At 37.5% G+C, this 17,439-nt stretch overlaps 1 protein-coding gene across 1 annotated transcript; it reads right to left on the bottom strand.

Annotated features, from left to right (window-relative positions):
• Positions 1–6,521: 6,521 nt before the first annotated feature.
• On the bottom strand, positions 6,522–14,610 carry LOC139710037 (uncharacterized). The gene is made up of 4 exons (XM_071621987.1): positions 14,281–14,610; positions 11,567–11,723; positions 10,484–10,609; positions 6,522–9,768 (listed from the first exon to the last, which is right to left on the bottom strand). The coding sequence occupies exons 1-4, from the start codon at positions 14,365–14,367 to the stop codon at positions 8,936–8,938; spliced, it is 1,203 nt and encodes a 400-aa protein (XP_071478088.1). The 5' UTR covers positions 14,368–14,610; the 3' UTR covers positions 6,522–8,935.
• Between the last annotated feature and the right edge of the window lie 2,829 nt (positions 14,611–17,439).

Genomic DNA, 17,439 nt, shown 5'->3' with positions numbered 1-17,439 from the left:
TGCCTTCCCATCACAGTTAAATAGAATATTATTGGACAAATAGAAAAGATGTTAAGGTTTTTTTTAGTTTACTCGAAATGGTCTTCCCTGGACTTGGGTCGTTCTTATATTCATATACTCAATTCAGTTCTATACATCTTCAGTGCGTTTGCTATCAAAGCATGAAACTGATGTGTAAACAAACGGTAAACAGTCATGACAAGTTAACCAAATAAAGTGTCCATCACTTTCTCAAAGATATTCAGCATAATATAGGAGCGAAATGGAAATACTATGATTTCAAAATCTTATTAAAGCAATGCAGATATCAATGTCTATTATCACCTCCCGTAAAACACCTTCTTATAAGTTTCTCACCAACCAAGTAAGTTCAACTTTTTCTTTCTATTTTGACTAAACGCGACTTCTTAATTTCTCCTTTTAGTTGTTTTCATAGTTCTCGTAGTTGAGTAGGAAGCACTTTTCCTTGAAACTGTATTGATGAAACAAATCAATGTCTAATGAAAAGAGACATCTGCAGTATTTCAACTGAACGATAGTCGCCGGCTGTCTTTGGCTCATCAAACGATTGCTTTTCAATAGCTAGGCGTATTCGTCAGATAAATGTGTATTGTGCAAGAAAACGGGTCGTGACTGCTGGGACATATAAGAAGTCTGCACACAGATTATATTTTATCTCTTAGAAAAGAGTAAGTGGAAGCTATTGAGAAATGCCGTTAAGGTGATGTATTCAGCATCCTTACGTTTTACTAGGTCGAATTGCTACAAATATACGTGATTAACGCGAAATAAACTACCTTGAATGTTACTTTTTATTATTTCATTGGCACAAAACAAAATGTGTATTTTATCAGAGTCTAACAGATAATGTTCAATTAATCTTGTTATGTGCATATTATATATATGTACATATTGTTAACAATGCATATACATTTCCTATATATGACTGAACACAGATTAGGTATACTTTTGGAGTCTCTTTCACCTGTTCTACCACAACCGCATTTGCAACTTTTGTGACATTTTTAGAACTACAACTTACAATATGAAAAATGTTACGTCATTTGAAATTGATAAATTTGTACATAATGTGAAATTGATTAATTTAGGATTTGTAACTCAATCTAAACTCATGTGAAAGTTGTGATTGATTTAAAATCGGTGTCGTCACTCATTCTATTCGGATCATTGGTTCGCTTTTGTGTTTGTAGTATTGATGACCATCATAATTTCAAGGTTAAATCATAATGAGATTGTTGAACAAGATATGTATCTGTATATAGAAAAGTTCTGTATAATGCATGTAATGTGTGAATGGAATAAATCTTATGACTCATAGACTACACTGACAAGACTGAGATATGGCTTTAAGCCATACTGTTTGATCTCTTTGGAAATACCTCCTTTATTTTCTTAGATGTGGAGCATGCAGTCTGTTTACCATTTAGAAATTACCATACTAAAATTCTGGTGACATTGTTTATTCCATAGAAATCCTATAGTGACTGAAAGAATACTAAGTAAAACACTGGCTGTTTGACGACTTATCTGACAACGAAGAGTGAAGAGAGAACGAAAAGAAGAAGCAGTAAACGAAATGATAGGCAGAGAGGCAGAAGGGAAGGAAGAAAGAAAAATTAAACATAAAGGATGGGGCGCTGTAACATACTAGTAGTGGATAAGACTCCCGACTCCCAATCTGGGAACCCAAGTTCGATTCCCGCCCCAGTGCTTACGTCCGTGGACAAGATGTTTTTTGAACTCACCATTTCCCACTCTACCCAGGTGTATAAATGGTTACCTGGCAATGCTAGGGTAATAGTAATGGCACGGACCTCTGGTAGAGAAGTGGCAACACTGAAGAGGCTACCCTTGATAACTGAGACGTTATGAATGATAACGATAATAATGATAATAATGATAATAGTAATAACAATAATGATAAGTATTATTATCATTGTTATTATTATTATTATTATTATTATCATTATTATTATTATTATTAGTATTATGTTATTAATATTACGGACTTCTACTTGTGTTCTGAAAACTTAGCAGTTCAGAAAATTTTATAAGCAACACGTGTCTCTATATACAAAAATGTCCCGCAATGAAACGAGAGATAACGGTACAAAGCTCTCTGACTGCATCAAAATAGAAAAGGCAATAGAGAGAGAGACAGAGAGAGCGAGAGAGAGAGAGAGAGAGAGAGAGAGAATGGGAGGGAGAGAGGGGCATATTATCAATGAAATGAGCTGCAACAATTACAATCAAATTGGCATTAACATTACAAAATTAAATTTTTGTTTAGTTTTGTTTGGTTGTACAAACATTGGCTTTTGTTGTGTTTCCCACGTGGCTGAACGGTTTTCTAATTTTTTGCAAATGCTGCGGAGCAAAGGCGGATTACGCAAAAATTAACAAACGTGTTATAAGCACACAAATTAGTACCTATTGCTAGTTTGTGTGAGCGCACGCAAATACATTTCTTTTTTACTTTAAAGGCCCAAAAACCACAATTCCAGGCGATGTGAGGTACAATCCATACTATGATTAAACAAAAAGTGAAACAAAAACTACCCACCTCGGTTTTCACATTATGTCATGAATCACAGAGAAAAAAAAAATCTACCGTAAGATAGAATACGGATGCCTGTAGTAGTAACCATGATTAGTATAATTCCCCATGAAATTAAAAAAAGACTGCATTCATGGTGTCAAAGGGAAAACACACAATCGCAGTAAGAAAACCACGTGTGGATAAAATACATGAGCAGAATGATGTTATCCTTAATCTTCTATTTTTTGACAATTTTATGTCACTCTTAGATATCCCAAATATGCTTGAATATTTCGAAACGCCGCCGAAATATTAAACAATTAAGCCTTTTTCTCTAACGCCAATGCAATGATACCATAAGATTAACTTCAAACGGAAATTGGGGTAGTTGTAAAACATGTTATGTTAACTTATGTCTAACAAAACAGAATGAACCAAAGAAAGAAGGACAAAATGATTAGAATGCTCAGCGAAGGCGAATCGTATAACAATTAACCAGTTTTTTTTTTTCTGAAACTAATGCCATTATATACGATGGAATTAGCTTCGAACGAAAATTGAGATAGGTGTCAAAACGTTTATGATAACTTTAATAGCTAATAAAACCGGAAAAATGAAAAAAAAAAAACTCTGCGAATGCCTTCCTAACGGGTGTTCAATAAACACGATAAACAACGCCCACACCTGTTTCCCACGTTAACATCATTTATAGCAAATCATTCTTTTGCAGTGATTACTTCCCTATTTCTCATATTATATCAAAGGAATAACAAAAGGAAGGGTCATAAAGAAATAAGGAGTAGAAAATACTGACTTGGCTTTGGCACTGGTTCAAATTGATAGCATCCTGTTATATTGTAAAAGATCTATATAATAACTTTTATCACCATTTTTTTCAATTTTTCTTCTTTGCGGGCGGTGTGCTGGCTCTCTTCATCTCCTTGCTGGCTGTTTATGTAGGATTTTTTCGTCAATCTTTTTCAATGGAGGAATGTACATATTCCAGTGTAGTGGTGTCAGTCAATTGATTACTCATTGCCATTTATTCAACAAAAAAATGAATGAGTGATCGTTCGAAGAAATCAAATGGCTGCATTGCCAAGCATTCTCTATTTTGCATAACATGTGCATACCACTTAGTTTGTATCTTGACCTCTCATTCAAATTGTAATGAGCAGGAAAAAAAAAATACGATTTCTACCTACTACTACAGCAGCTTTAAAGGGATGGTACAGTATTGGTGGAGATGAAAATTGGGCTTTTAACTTTTTGCGAAATACCAAGAAAACACTTTTGACATAATACAGAGCATAACATTTGAAGAGGAATTCAAAGTTTATTTGATGAAAATCGTTTTTGGAATGACTGAAGCATCCAAAAAATAAGTAAAACAAAGCGTTCGCAATAAAGTGTGGGTCCCACACTTTTAGAATTGCTCTTTTCTGGATATCTCAGCCATTTCAAAACCAATTTTCATCAAATAAACGTTGAATTCCTCATACAATTACATGCTCTTTCAAATTTCATAAGAGGTTTCTCATTATCTCACCAAAAAGTGTTAGAAACCTGCATTTAGGTCTCAACCAAAACTATAGATCCCTTTAAGAATTTTCTTTCATGTTAGTATGTTTCTGTTCTCGAAGTTCCACGATTCACTTAATATCTCTATAAATTACATCATTTGTCGCTCAAGTATCAAAATTATTCCGATTGTATATGTTTCTTTTTATTATTGAATATAATATTTATTAAAGTTTTTACTTGTAGTAGACAATCGTAATAATCGTGCTCTTCGCGGTCATAATGATCTTGATTTTTTTGTTGTCGTTTCTTATCGACAGATAACCGACGGTGATTAGCATTTATGTAAAAATCTAACAATGGCGAACTCACTCGTACGTGTTTATGATCAACAAATTATTACTCAGCTCGCACTTTGATCGCTTCGGTAAGAGATTCAGACCTGAGAAGATCAAGAGGTTATATACAGGACCTCTTGTCTCTTCACAATGAATACATTTATCTCTCTTTGACTGATAACAGCTCGAGGGAGCAAAGTTCTCGATGAGACCTCCTACCTGGAGGTATCGGATGATCATATTTTTGTACTGAGGGGAGTTTTGTCAAGTTAGACCAATGACAATCGGCACCAGGCTTATCTTATCTCTCAAGGTTGTGCACAATGTGACTGTGAATTCATATAATTAATATATCTCTTAAACGTCAGACTTGCCACGTCTGGCGAAGAAGAAATCTTTGTGGAAAAAGAGCAACCCATAAAAAAGTGTCCACAATGGCACGTCTATTGACCCTCATTTCACATCACTCAATGCTCTTGGTGCTCATTGCTCAATAACAATGATATTATATATATATATATATATATATATATATATATATATATATATATATATATATAATATATACACACACACGTATATATATTATATATATATATACTTCATATACAGAGATTATATTCTTTCTATATATTCAATCAATTGTACATGATATCAAATATATGGTTTATACATTGTCATCAACATATCAGGAGCTGCTCTTGCTGCGCAGAAGAAATCATATTCAAGTAGGCCGACATAAGCTTATAAATGATACTTTTCATATATGTGTAATATATTCCATAGTGTTCAATTCGATCCCCCTGTAGTGTCTGCCGTGGAAATATGTCTCTTTCATGTCTATAACTCACTCAACAACCAGTCTCAGCTTGCATGTCCAACTGTTGTTTAACTTGTGTAAATACCCAATTGAAATCTCGTTATCTTCAAATCGTGACATCGAATTCAGATACAATGTATATGGCAATACGAAATCAAGCAGGTCACACTACTCCAGCTCTAGGGGTGGAACATTTTCCTTTATCTTCTTCCAGAAGTGGTATCTCAACTAATCTTGTAATCTTATGTGTATTGCCCAATTTCCGTGCATAATGTAAATGATTTTCCAATACGATAACATTTAATTATCAACGTATTCTATTTATATCTTCAATAGATAAATGCAGCGATAAGTTTTTTATTTTAGTTGGTTATCGAACGGATTTTTTCCCCTTTTTTATTCTCTCGAATCATTGAAGCCTGAAGCTAATGAACCGAAACAAAAAAGAGAGAAAGAAATGAAATAAATAAGCTGCGTTGTTTCGTACAAAATCGAGATTGGCCCGACATCAACAATGTCGAAATGCTTGGAGCGAAAATTCCCCAAACGCTGCTGTAAGAAAAAAAAAAAACCGCGATATTTTTTCCTCGATATTTATGAAGCCCGTAAACTTTCTTGTCACATGAAAACCGCGCCGAATGGCACGTACGTTAAAGCCTCCGAGGCCACGGACATACACGACGATTGGTTGTTTGTTGGTTTTGTTTTTGTTTTGCTTTTGTTGTTGTCGTTGTTGTGTTTTTTTTTCATTTACGGTATCTTGGAGAAGATAATACTTGTGGGCGTTGCACCGTTTGTGGTTGACCCTTGATCATTTTTTTTTTTTTGACGTTGTCGGTTATGAGGTACTTGTTCTCATGACATTATCATACCAAGACTTTGCATCAACGCATGGATTGGATGTCTTTGTTTACTGCTATTTTATAGGCATTACAGAAAACACGAGAGTTGATTTTGAAAGTAAAACTTGTGATAAAAAGTCAAGATAACACTTGTTGATCATGTGTTCAGAGATCATGACGCCGCTATTTCCTTAATGATTGTGCGGTTATCAGCCGTTTGACTTCACATACTTCTCTCACACGCATTGAGTAGTTTCAGACTTTAGACTTCAAACAGACAACATCCTGCAATATTATAAAGTACAAAAGTACGAGCCCATTAGGCCTTCCCCATATTTGAGGAATAGTGAACACACATACATACACACACTCGGACATACACACGTATTAATACAATCACGAAATCATTACAAAAGAGCATCGTATTCGATTGGATCAGTTGTCATGTTCATGAATGGTTGCTAGGAATCCGTCGTACCATAGTCATTCCAAGTGATCAAACATTGGCAAGATATTGAATAATAAAGAGAATGCAAAATACTACTTCCTGAAAGACGCAAAAGTAATTCTATGTTGCTCTAGTTTCCGTAAACTGACTGAATTAAACCTAATTTTATACAGTAGCTCACATTAACAGAAAAGAAATAATTGTATGATTAGATGTTGTCGTGCACACTTTCGGTGTTAAATAAGCTTACAGGTCTGAGGGATAGTATGGAGTTGATTTTTCTCTTTAAACTTGGAAAAGGGATACTGCTGTGAAGCAGAACTTCGTTCGCATTTCGTACATAAGAATTTAGAATCCTACATGAACGACTCGCAATACACAAATTATATGTACATTGCTTAAAAACTCAATTGCCGAAAGGGGAAAAGAGGTATTTAATCTATGTCGTAAGGATATGATCATGCAACGTCAACGGCAGCATGAAAGCAGCGCTTGTACGCAACTTGAACGCTAAAAGGCATTCGGAAAGGTAATAGTTTATCCCGGTTCCATGTCACTGCAATACCAGGCAACTGAAAGGAAATAACAGACCAATGCTTCTTAATCCATTGAAAATGTGAAGGGAAACAAATCCTCCTTTTGAGGCATGCACACAATTCTAATATTCTCCCATTTTTGGTATTCTGCTGTCGGGATCGACAAGTCATCGAGAATCCATTATCATTGTCATTAGAATGTGTCAAGTGACAAAGACTGAAACTACTTTTCATATCACATTATGCAATCGACACCCACTTTCACTATATACCCACCTTCACTACATCTGTCTATTACTTTTGATATTACTTTTCCTTTCCGACTCTTCATGTTAGTTTCTTACGTCAGTTACTTCGATATCAAATTCGTTTCATAGATTCTCTATAGAGTGTCCATCTTGTTCTTGCAGACTATCTAGTTATCAGTCCATTTGAGGAGTGGCCACAAGCTTTTGCATCAAGACTATATCAGTACACATGTACATTATGAAAAATACAAAATATACGACGGGAAGTATGAAGCGCAATTGTATCTACTCATGTATCGTATTCTGTAAGGTTACATTCAAAATTACCGCGCATTTGGAAATGTCACATGAAATGGATAGAAAATCAAATTAAATGACGAAAACAATTTCCTGTATAAAGTGACGCGTGAATATATAAGGTGATGTCAAATGGGTGGACGGCATTTTCATTCATTTTCATTTTTCATGTGGAAGACATAGACCCACTAAATAAGTCAGTGAATCATTGATTTGTTGGAGCTTGATTTGGAAATTACCTGTATACTGTCAAGCAAGGATTCAAATCTCGTATAATATTCGTAGAGCAAATCCAACCATATTATGGGTCATGCGTACATATTAGTATCAACTGTAAGTTTAAATATCACAGCAATTGTGTTGAAGCATCTATCCTCCATACTGATTTGTTTAATTTTTCTTTTCTCAACCGAAAGGTTTACATTTTCGTTTTGTGTGGCCAATATGCTTAGGAAAGCATTCGAAATAGTACTGGAAAATGTATTAGATCAGGCACTTCTTTGGCGATATATTCACACGTAAATTACACATTAAAATAAAACAAGTAGTACTTCTTACATATCCTTAATCTCACACGAATGTGTAATATCATGATGTCCCCTTAAAGCATTAATTAACAAACATCTGGCAACAAACAAATTATTAAAATCAATATTCAAGTCTCAATATTTACATTTCATACATCATAATTTAAACACTCATATACAAGCCATAAAAAATGAAGTAGCAGTCGCAAATATCACAATTGTCGCAACAACTGTTATGATAAAAAAGAATACAAATATGTACCCTTGTCACCAATGATTTAAAAGTGGTTGAAACATTTTAGAAGTAAAGTTATAGCAGTTCTGTTGTGTCCATTTGTGTTACCGTTGGTGGTAATCATTGTTGTAGTTGTAGCAACAGTTGAAGCATCGTAGATGGTGATTTTTTTTTCTCCATCCTGAAAGTGGCAGCGGTGAGTAGCAATACGACTACTCGAAGATGTAGCCGTATTGCTTTGCTATGGTTTGTGAAATGTTTCAGTTGAAAAGATCAGGAAACATCCCACAGTTATGTTTACTATCCTTGTCATCTAAAGATCTTCCTTGGACCTCATTGCAATAGAGGACAAAGTTACGACTGACCGTAACTCCTTACGACACAAGGTTGCAGTCTGTTCATTGACCCCCTATGTTTGCACAAAGTTCATTCGAAGAGGAATCAAGAAACGTCCATAGCTGCATGTATGATTCCAGTTTTCTACCAAAACAGGCTTAGTCCATAACCATGATTGCCTGTTTCTGGATACTTACAATTATTACTAAAATGCATTAGACAGTATATCATACACAGGTGACTTTTCTTTTTTGCTGTGGTGTTTCAACAAGGCTGATTTCTTCAGTGGCGTTTGGCATCAAGTCTTGGTAATGCCAAGCTTTCGCTGGTTTTTGCGTCTTCACGCTGTTGACCTTGGGGCCAACAAATTTTCCCCTCTTCATCAGGCAGCAGCAGACAAAAGTTGTTACCAAGAAAGAAACCAGACCCGACACGACGGCAATGATAGCTATCATCCATTTCAACTGCGCAGGCGTAAAGGTGCCGTAGAGGAGCGGACTTTGTTGCCCTGCTGTTTTTGGATGCTCCCCTGTTTTCAGATGTTCTCCTGTTTTCGAATGCTCCCCGGCTTCCGGATGCTCTCCAACATCAATCGATATGTAAGGGCCTCCTTCCGGAAGTAAGGACGCAGGAGAGGAATGCAAGACCTCACGTTTTGTAAAAGTCGTCGTGGCAGTGGATAAAGATTTCGTCGGTCCAACATCGTGACCGAGTTCATTGACGATATCGTCGTCTACTCTACCATGGCGTGGTCCACCGCGCCTGTTCTCGCGATCACTGGCCATCTGCCCGCGGTCCCGGTTTCCCATCTCGACTCGCAAATGCGGACGACTGCCTCGGTGAGGTGGTTGACGCATCAGGCGGCGATCGTTGACGGCTACCATGGCGGGCGGCGACCACGAGTTGGAAGCCTGCGAGGACGGGAGGGGTGAGCACTGGTAGTCGGTGGGAAGAGATTGTTTAAGACAGTCTTCCACACGGACGGTCTGGGCATTTATGTTGTCTGGGAAGCAGTAGGAACATTGCGTACACTTGTCCGTCTCTGGATCGTAGTAGAAACCTGTGAGGATGAACGGGTGACGTCATATTCATGAAAATCAAAACCCAAACCTTTATGCTTCAACATAGAAATTCAATCATACACGTGTCATATTTTGGACAAAAAATCAATACGTTCAACGGCTTGACAAGGAACAAACCTAACAGGGGAAGACTTTGAGCTCTCATCGGGTGTACTTTAACAGCAAAACATCAATGCAACATACATGTATGTCCCTACCTATATAGGATAGCGTGCTTTCGACCTTGGTTAACCTTTCGATAATCCTCATTTAATGTTAGTGTTAAGAAAATAAAGGATATCAATCTCACCCCCTAAACGTGATATACTGATAGGAAAAAGTATCCACGCGCTTTTCGAATATTACACTATGTTACGATAATGTTGTTACCACTGACATGTATGCCTATTCAATTTTGTGTTCAGCACGTGTGACATATCAGTGAGTCACTACAAATATTTGAGGTTGGACAGCTTTCTTCTCTGTCCTTGAATATGAAGATAGCAAACAATTGCTCTCAATGCATCACTGAATTAAAACATTCTCCATGTATGGACAGAGATTGCGTGGTATCTTTTTTCTTTTCTTTTCTTTTCTTTCAAACTGCTCTTGTTTTAGCTCAGGTACAGACTTTCCATTCAGTAATCTAATCATCTGCAAATAGTAAAAAATGTCTTTAGACTTTTGTTGAATTTCGTGTTAGGAATCTCTCACCTTGATCGCATTGTTTCTTGCATCTGGTGTCTGATGTCGGGTTGCACTCTTCAAGGGTGTCCTCGGTGGGGCACTGGCGGCAGGGTTTGCATGACTCCACACGGCTTCCAGTGGAAGAGAACGTACCTGGGTGTGAGATAGGAGACGAGGCAGATTGTAGGAATATATTCCATGTTGATGGTACATTACACATTGCAAAAGCATAAATTGTCATAGTGTAGAGTGCACTTTGTGTATCCACCAGTGTTGCTATGGTGTGTAAATTGTCGTTGTCGGTGTTGATGCCGGCCATGTGTATGTCGGATAGGGGTAATGTTAAGCTTATCTTTATTACGGGTAAATAAGCAAGTGAAAATATTGTGTGTTTTTGACCACCTCTACACGGTGCCACACTGTAGGCCTACGTTTCCCCCAAAATAGCACGACAGTTTGGATAACGCTATCTGATCGCAGAATTGATGCGATCGTAAGAATCGGTGCTAGACTGCGCTTAACTACAATGTATAACTGTGTTAAGTTAATTCGGAACGCATTATTTGGGAACTATTAAATACACGTACAAATGTACATGTAATTTCCCTTAATTTGCCATACCTAGCATCCGTCATATAAAACGACATGTCCCCGTACACTCGCTTGTCTGTCTTGTTTGGTTGTATATTATGTGGGAATGATTTGACAGTGACATGGTCATTATAAATGTGCGGAATGTTGTTCATTAAAATTGATAAAGCGCAAGACACTCGATTTTTTATTGTCTTACTTAGATGAGAGGAGGTCGTTTGCCAAGAATCGATTGAAACATCGCATTCGAAAGAAAAACAAAACAAAACAAACAAAGTACCCCATTGCAGGATTCGGATCGCGATCGTGTTGCAGTATATCGCGCGATATTTGGTGCTACACGGCAAACTAACTAAACGTGATAACAACTGCCGCGATATTGTGTGCAGTGTCCATAATTATCGCCTATGATGTAGTTTTTCATATCCGACTTGGGCATTTGTGTGTGTAGTTGTTACATGGCAGAGTGGGAAAAACGCTGGGAGAGTTTCTCTTAACACTGAGGCAAACACCCCTTACCTATATCGCACACCTCGCACACGGTGTTCTCTGTCGCTGTACAGTTTCGCACAACACCGAGGCCAGGCGGGCAACTCCGACACCGATGGCATGCAAGCACTTCGTTGCCATTGGCGTTCAGGGTGGCGTAGTGACCAAGTGGACATGATGTTCTCACCTGCATAATCATGAACAAATAAACAAAAACAAACGTTCGTACTCGATTTGCTGCGTAGGGGGCTCTTCATCATTATCAGGACGTTTTGAAAATCTGAGTATAATTGATTTAAATGACACTTGTCTCCTTAAAGGGATGGTCCAGTTTTGGTGGAGATGAAAATTGGGCTTTTAACTTTTTGCGAGAAACCAAGAAAACACTTATGATAAAGTACAGAGCATACCATTTTAAGAGGAATTCAAAGTTTATTTGATGAAAATTGGGTTTGGAATGACTGAAACATCCAAAAACAAAGTAAAAAAAAAAACCGATCGTAATAAAGTGTGGGTCCCACACTTTATTAGATTTGCTCTTTTTTTGTGGATATCTCAGCCATTTCAAAACCAATTTTCATCAAATAAACATTGAATTCCTCACAGAATTACATGCTCTTTCTTATTTCATAAGAGGTTTCTCATTATCTCACCAAAAAGTGTTAGAAACCTGAAATTAGGTCTCAACCAAAACTGTACAATCCCTTTAAATACCTACAATTAAACGACGGCCTTGGAACATACCGTATACGTGTGTATGTACATTGTACACTGAAAGCATAGCTTATATTGGCTATCCTATACAATACAGGATACGATATTCAACAAGTACTTGAGAGTCATGTTTTCCCAGGGGAAACCATGATCTTTTAATAGATCTCGTTAACATGTATCTAAGCTCGCAGTTTTTGTATCCCGGTGTAAACGGTTTTGTCTAAGTGTAGCGCACTCCAGCAAAGAAGTCAGAATCTTACAAAGCACCAAGGAATTACAATGCCATGTACTTTGCTTGCGTGTGTGTGTAGGTTCGTTTGTCTGTTTGCTTGTCTGTTTATTGTTTTCTTGTCATAGAGAATAAATACATGACCAGGGTAAAGAGTGATGTAGTATTATTGCACCGCAAGTTACATGGTAGATTTTCACTTAAAAGTCAAGGAACAACAAATAACAAGAATAATAGGGGAAAATGATTAGCGTGGAACAGGCGAACATACACCTGCTGACAGTATGAAGCATTCCTAAATTTGAATAGGCCTGTCTAAAGAGACATCTGTATGTTATGCATGTAATTTTCAAATCTATAGAAAAACAAATACTACACAGTGGGCATTCAGAGACAACGCAAGTTATCTCAACTAGAAGAAGCTCGTCTTTGGTGTCGAAGATTACGTAATCAATTCTTTAGGTTAACATTATTCACTCCGCGAGTGAATCCAATTCCCATACACACTGCTTTTTGCCGTTGTATGCGTGTTATAATATGAGAAAGGAACACTTCATTTGTCTCTTTGATTTTAAGGTCCACAGATGAATTCCCTTTCTTTCTCCTGTACGCTAAAGGAAAGTCTGGGACAAGTGCAGCAGAAAAAAAAAATCAGATTGAGAATCCAAGGGTTTGTGGTAGAAGAATAACCGGATACCAAAAAGGCCTAGTAATTTAAATCGCTGTACATTGCGTAATTACAGGCATTGTCTTACAGGCATCGTGTGGTTACCACATAGTCTATATACACGTAACTGAGACCATGGAGTATGCAGAGACACAGTCAAAAGTCTTTCAACTGTAACTTGACCCTTGAAAGATGGTTAATCTTGTGACGGGGTTTCGCAATCAAGAAAAATCACTTCAGTATTATTTCGGACAAAGTTTTGATGGTACTGTACATTATGTAGTTTTTCAGCGTGGTGCAAGCCTGTCGAATTACGTTGTATATTGTTTTCTACGAAAAAAAGTACGAAAAAAGATGCAGCCGATCCTTTGCAACGCAACTTGGATCATCTATGATAATGGTGACGAACCACGATATCAAGTGCAAAAAATGTCATTACAATCTCTGCAATGTATTGTAGTTGGGAAGTCCAGTGTGGACCATACGTGTATATCCATGCCCCTATTCAAATTTTCTATTTTACCCTTTACCTTAAGTTATCGCGAGGCAAGTCCATTTTGGTAAGAGTTTATTTAGAAAAAATAATAATAAAAAACTCGTAATAATTTCCATATACCATCTATTTTAACAGTTACAGTTTGTTGACCATGGAAAGCCCTAACATTAACTTGTACTTGTAGTATTTTTGAATTCCTCGATCGTCCAAGAGTATAAATGAAAGAGGTAGAAATTATTGTCGCAGTTGGAATTTTATCATGACTCACCGATTCAACATGAAAAGCTACCTTCGTGCCACTATAAATCCTATGGCATATAGGGATAGGAATACAATAAGGTGCACTCCATTCACCATTTCCTTGGTAGTATTAATTTTGTACAATATTCAAGAGTTCTTTACAGTCCTCTGATATTGTCTCAACAGTATAGCAATCAACTAAAGTGGGAGTGGGCATTCACAGGTTCTTTTTTATCTGCATGTGTTTAAAATGTCAATACTTTAAACGAGGGCACAGTTTGTACATCAAAATTACGCATCCTCGTGGAATGTACTCTACGACACAAGAGTATATTAAGGTAGTAGGAAACATGGAGAAACAAGGTACAAGGAATGCCAACGAGAGACATAAAACTTACCGCCTCAGTGTTATGCACGATCACCAGTAAAACTGAATACACCATGGAAATGGAGAAAATCAGTCTCATCGTACCGCTACCGAACATGGTAATCGACAAAGGTTTGAATTTTGAACGTCAAATTATTAGCTTCAGCTACCGTGCTATACACCGCGTTTTCAGCATTCGCGCTCTCTACACTGTAGTTCCAATAGTTATAGTGGACTTCGCCGCCAGGATGTGTACTTATATGGCACGTGGACTCCCCAGTCTGCTTTCCCGATTTTGAAGGGAGCTATTGTTTCCTGTCAAAGGAAGCACGGAACAAAGGGCACCACAAAAATGTTAACCCGCTGCGCAATAACAAAAGGTCCTGCGCTTGTCTGGAGTACGTCTGTTGTACTGGCTGAACGCCGTGTGTCCAACGCTGGTGCGGTAACGGGGATTTCCCCGCACGCTCGCCCCCTACGTGTTGGCCCGGAGTGTTGCACACAGAGCGATAGTGAAATTCCCTTTCACGCTCGCTGCTATTTATAGCACGCTCTCATATTACATAGCCCTTTTACCCTGCACTGGGTGCTACCTTTGCAGATTTCTTCACTGTTTTGTCGTTATTTCCGTACATGATATGACTGTTTTCTCCACCTTTGTCATCATTTCATCGATCAAAACTTTAACGTCATGTCGACAGCAAAATGAAATTGGACAAAGTTTGTATGCTACCCCCTTCCATTCCTTTATCTTACTCATGAATCAATTGTAATGAAAAATGAAACGTCATCTAGTTTTCTTGGCAAAACGCCGTACTGGTATCCGGCATGGAAGCTTTCAGTTGTTGGAGGAGCACCGCTATAAATGTCCCCTCATGGTACTGGTCTGCCATAATGAAGGTTTTCCTTTATCTATGTTCATAATGTTTATGATGATGATATTTTTTATGTGCCTTTTTTTTACATAGGCGCAATTGTTATACATGTTTATATACCCCCCAAAAAAAATCCCCTTATATTTCTTATGTAAAGATTTTAGTAATCATGAATATTATTTTTTCTTCTTTGGAAAAAAAAAAAAAAAAAACCTGTCAACTTCTCTTTGTGGAGACACTGTTTCAGCTTGTGCCAGTTGAGTGAATTATTAAAAGTAAACAATCATAATAATACTACTTTATCTTTAAATACAATGTTGTGGCTATATTGTATACATCGTGCCGTTGAAGTTTGCAGAATGACTAGAGTAATAATCAACATAGTATTGTTTTGTTTTGTTTTTACATGTGCTTCTCTCAAATGCCCGCGTACATCTACCTTGCTTTGCTATTCTTTTAAGCCACGTATTTCTGACGACCACACGCGCATATTAATGTTCAGGGTGTTTGTACGAGGGTGTCTTTTTTGTTTTGTTTTCCGTTTCCTCGAAAATAAAAGGCGATGACTGGATGACAAGATGTTCATTATCGTTGGCGTATTTGTCCATTTCCATTGTAAAGTGTTTGTATGGGTTCGTTATGAGTTTTTCCAATCTTTTTCATGCGTTTAGTTACATGGTCTAATCCGATGTTCGGTTAAAATCGCTGTTGCGCAATTCACTGTACCAATCATTAATTTCTGCGGGCCATGCTGATAGAGGACCACGTAATACTGGTAGTTGACGTAGGGTGGGGTGAGGGGAGGCAATAGCTGCAGAGTTCAAGGGATGACGGATTAGGGTCCGTCATGCCACGGAGCTGTCAGTGGAGCTAAAATACAGCTCCATGATGTTACTGCTCCTGTTCAGTGTTAGGGGCATTCTGCCCCACCCCGAACAAAAACAAACAAACAAACAAACGAACATAAACAAATATGACGAGTCTGAGAGTGAAATTGTTACGAACAGTTACTACTCTGTAAAGCAAGATATTTTCGCATCATGAAATTTTCACGCATTGCGAAATGCATCAGACAAGAACTTTCGCGTGCATTAATTTCGCGACTCTTGCGAAATTCGCGAGATTAAAATGCACGAGAACATTGTATTCTATGATAGTGCAATAGGAACTTTGATTTTTGTTTATGTATTTTCAGAAGGCAGAGTGTATAAGAGTGTGTAAGACTAAGAGTATATGGGCATGTAGGTTGGAAGGGGGGGGGGGGGTTGCAGCTCTCACTGCCCAGATCCGCCTTCATGAAGTAAATTCGTGACAGGGCTTTGGCTGCCTTCTTTGGCTGCCTACATATTCTGCAGCTGTGGAGAGTCATTCTGAGAATAGCGTCATTTGCCACATTACAAGCCTCGAAGGGCATTGCGACGCGTGTATAGCGTGACAGGTGTAACTGGGGATTTCAGATAGTGGATTACTATTGCTCTGTAAAATCCGTTATGACAAACATCCATTGCAATCCAGTAAACTACAGTAGTCCCCTCATCGGCTCCCCTCCCCCTCTCTCCATCTCTCACTCTCTCTCTCCGTCTCTCTCCCCGTTTATCCTTTACCATCTATCTATCTATCTGTATCTACCTACCTATCTATCTATCTATCTATCTATCTATCTATCTATCTATCTATCTATCGTTAAATCTATCTGCCTATACAATCATGTATCATTCCACCCATGTTGTATCTGCACAAGATCTCCAAGAGCTAAGATGTATTGCGATTCTGACAATTATTATCATAAGACAAGTTGAGTCCGTTTAATGTTAATAGGTGTTAGAGATGGTATACTTCTATCAGATTTTTTTTTTTTTTTATGTTGAGTTTCCGCTGTATACTGTCTATCCCCACATTTTTATTTTCATTTTGGCCTACTGTTTCACTATCTTACTACCTTTTATACTATAGTACTATTTTTGTATTGTAATCTAGGTTGTAACTTTACATTTTTTGATTGTTATGTTATTATTTTGTTTGAATCATGAACTCGATGAAAACATAACCTAACCGTCTTAGTCAGTGACGTTCTATATAGGGGAAAAACTGTAGATATCAGTGAAATAGCAATATTGATGTACATTCATATCTACTAAAAGAAGAATATCTATTATATTTACTTCCGGATTTGTCAATAGGTTTAAGGCGAACTCGTCGTTCCTTTCACAGATGATAAAAGACTCACTCAGCCATGGCATTATATCGTTGAATGGGGAAATTACCCGATCATGAGGTCATATTTCACCGCAGCAGCGCATTTTTTTTTTTTTTTT

Source organism: Diadema antillarum, unplaced genomic scaffold (genome assembly GCF_040938485.1).
Source record: "Diadema antillarum isolate AM-2024a unplaced genomic scaffold, OU_Dant_1.0 scf00000038, whole genome shotgun sequence".
In the NCBI taxonomy this organism is placed as follows: Eukaryota; Metazoa; Echinodermata; class Echinoidea; order Diadematoida; family Diadematidae; genus Diadema; species Diadema antillarum.
Note: the sequence above shows the minus strand (reverse complement) of the source record. Positions and strands in the feature narration are given on the sequence as shown.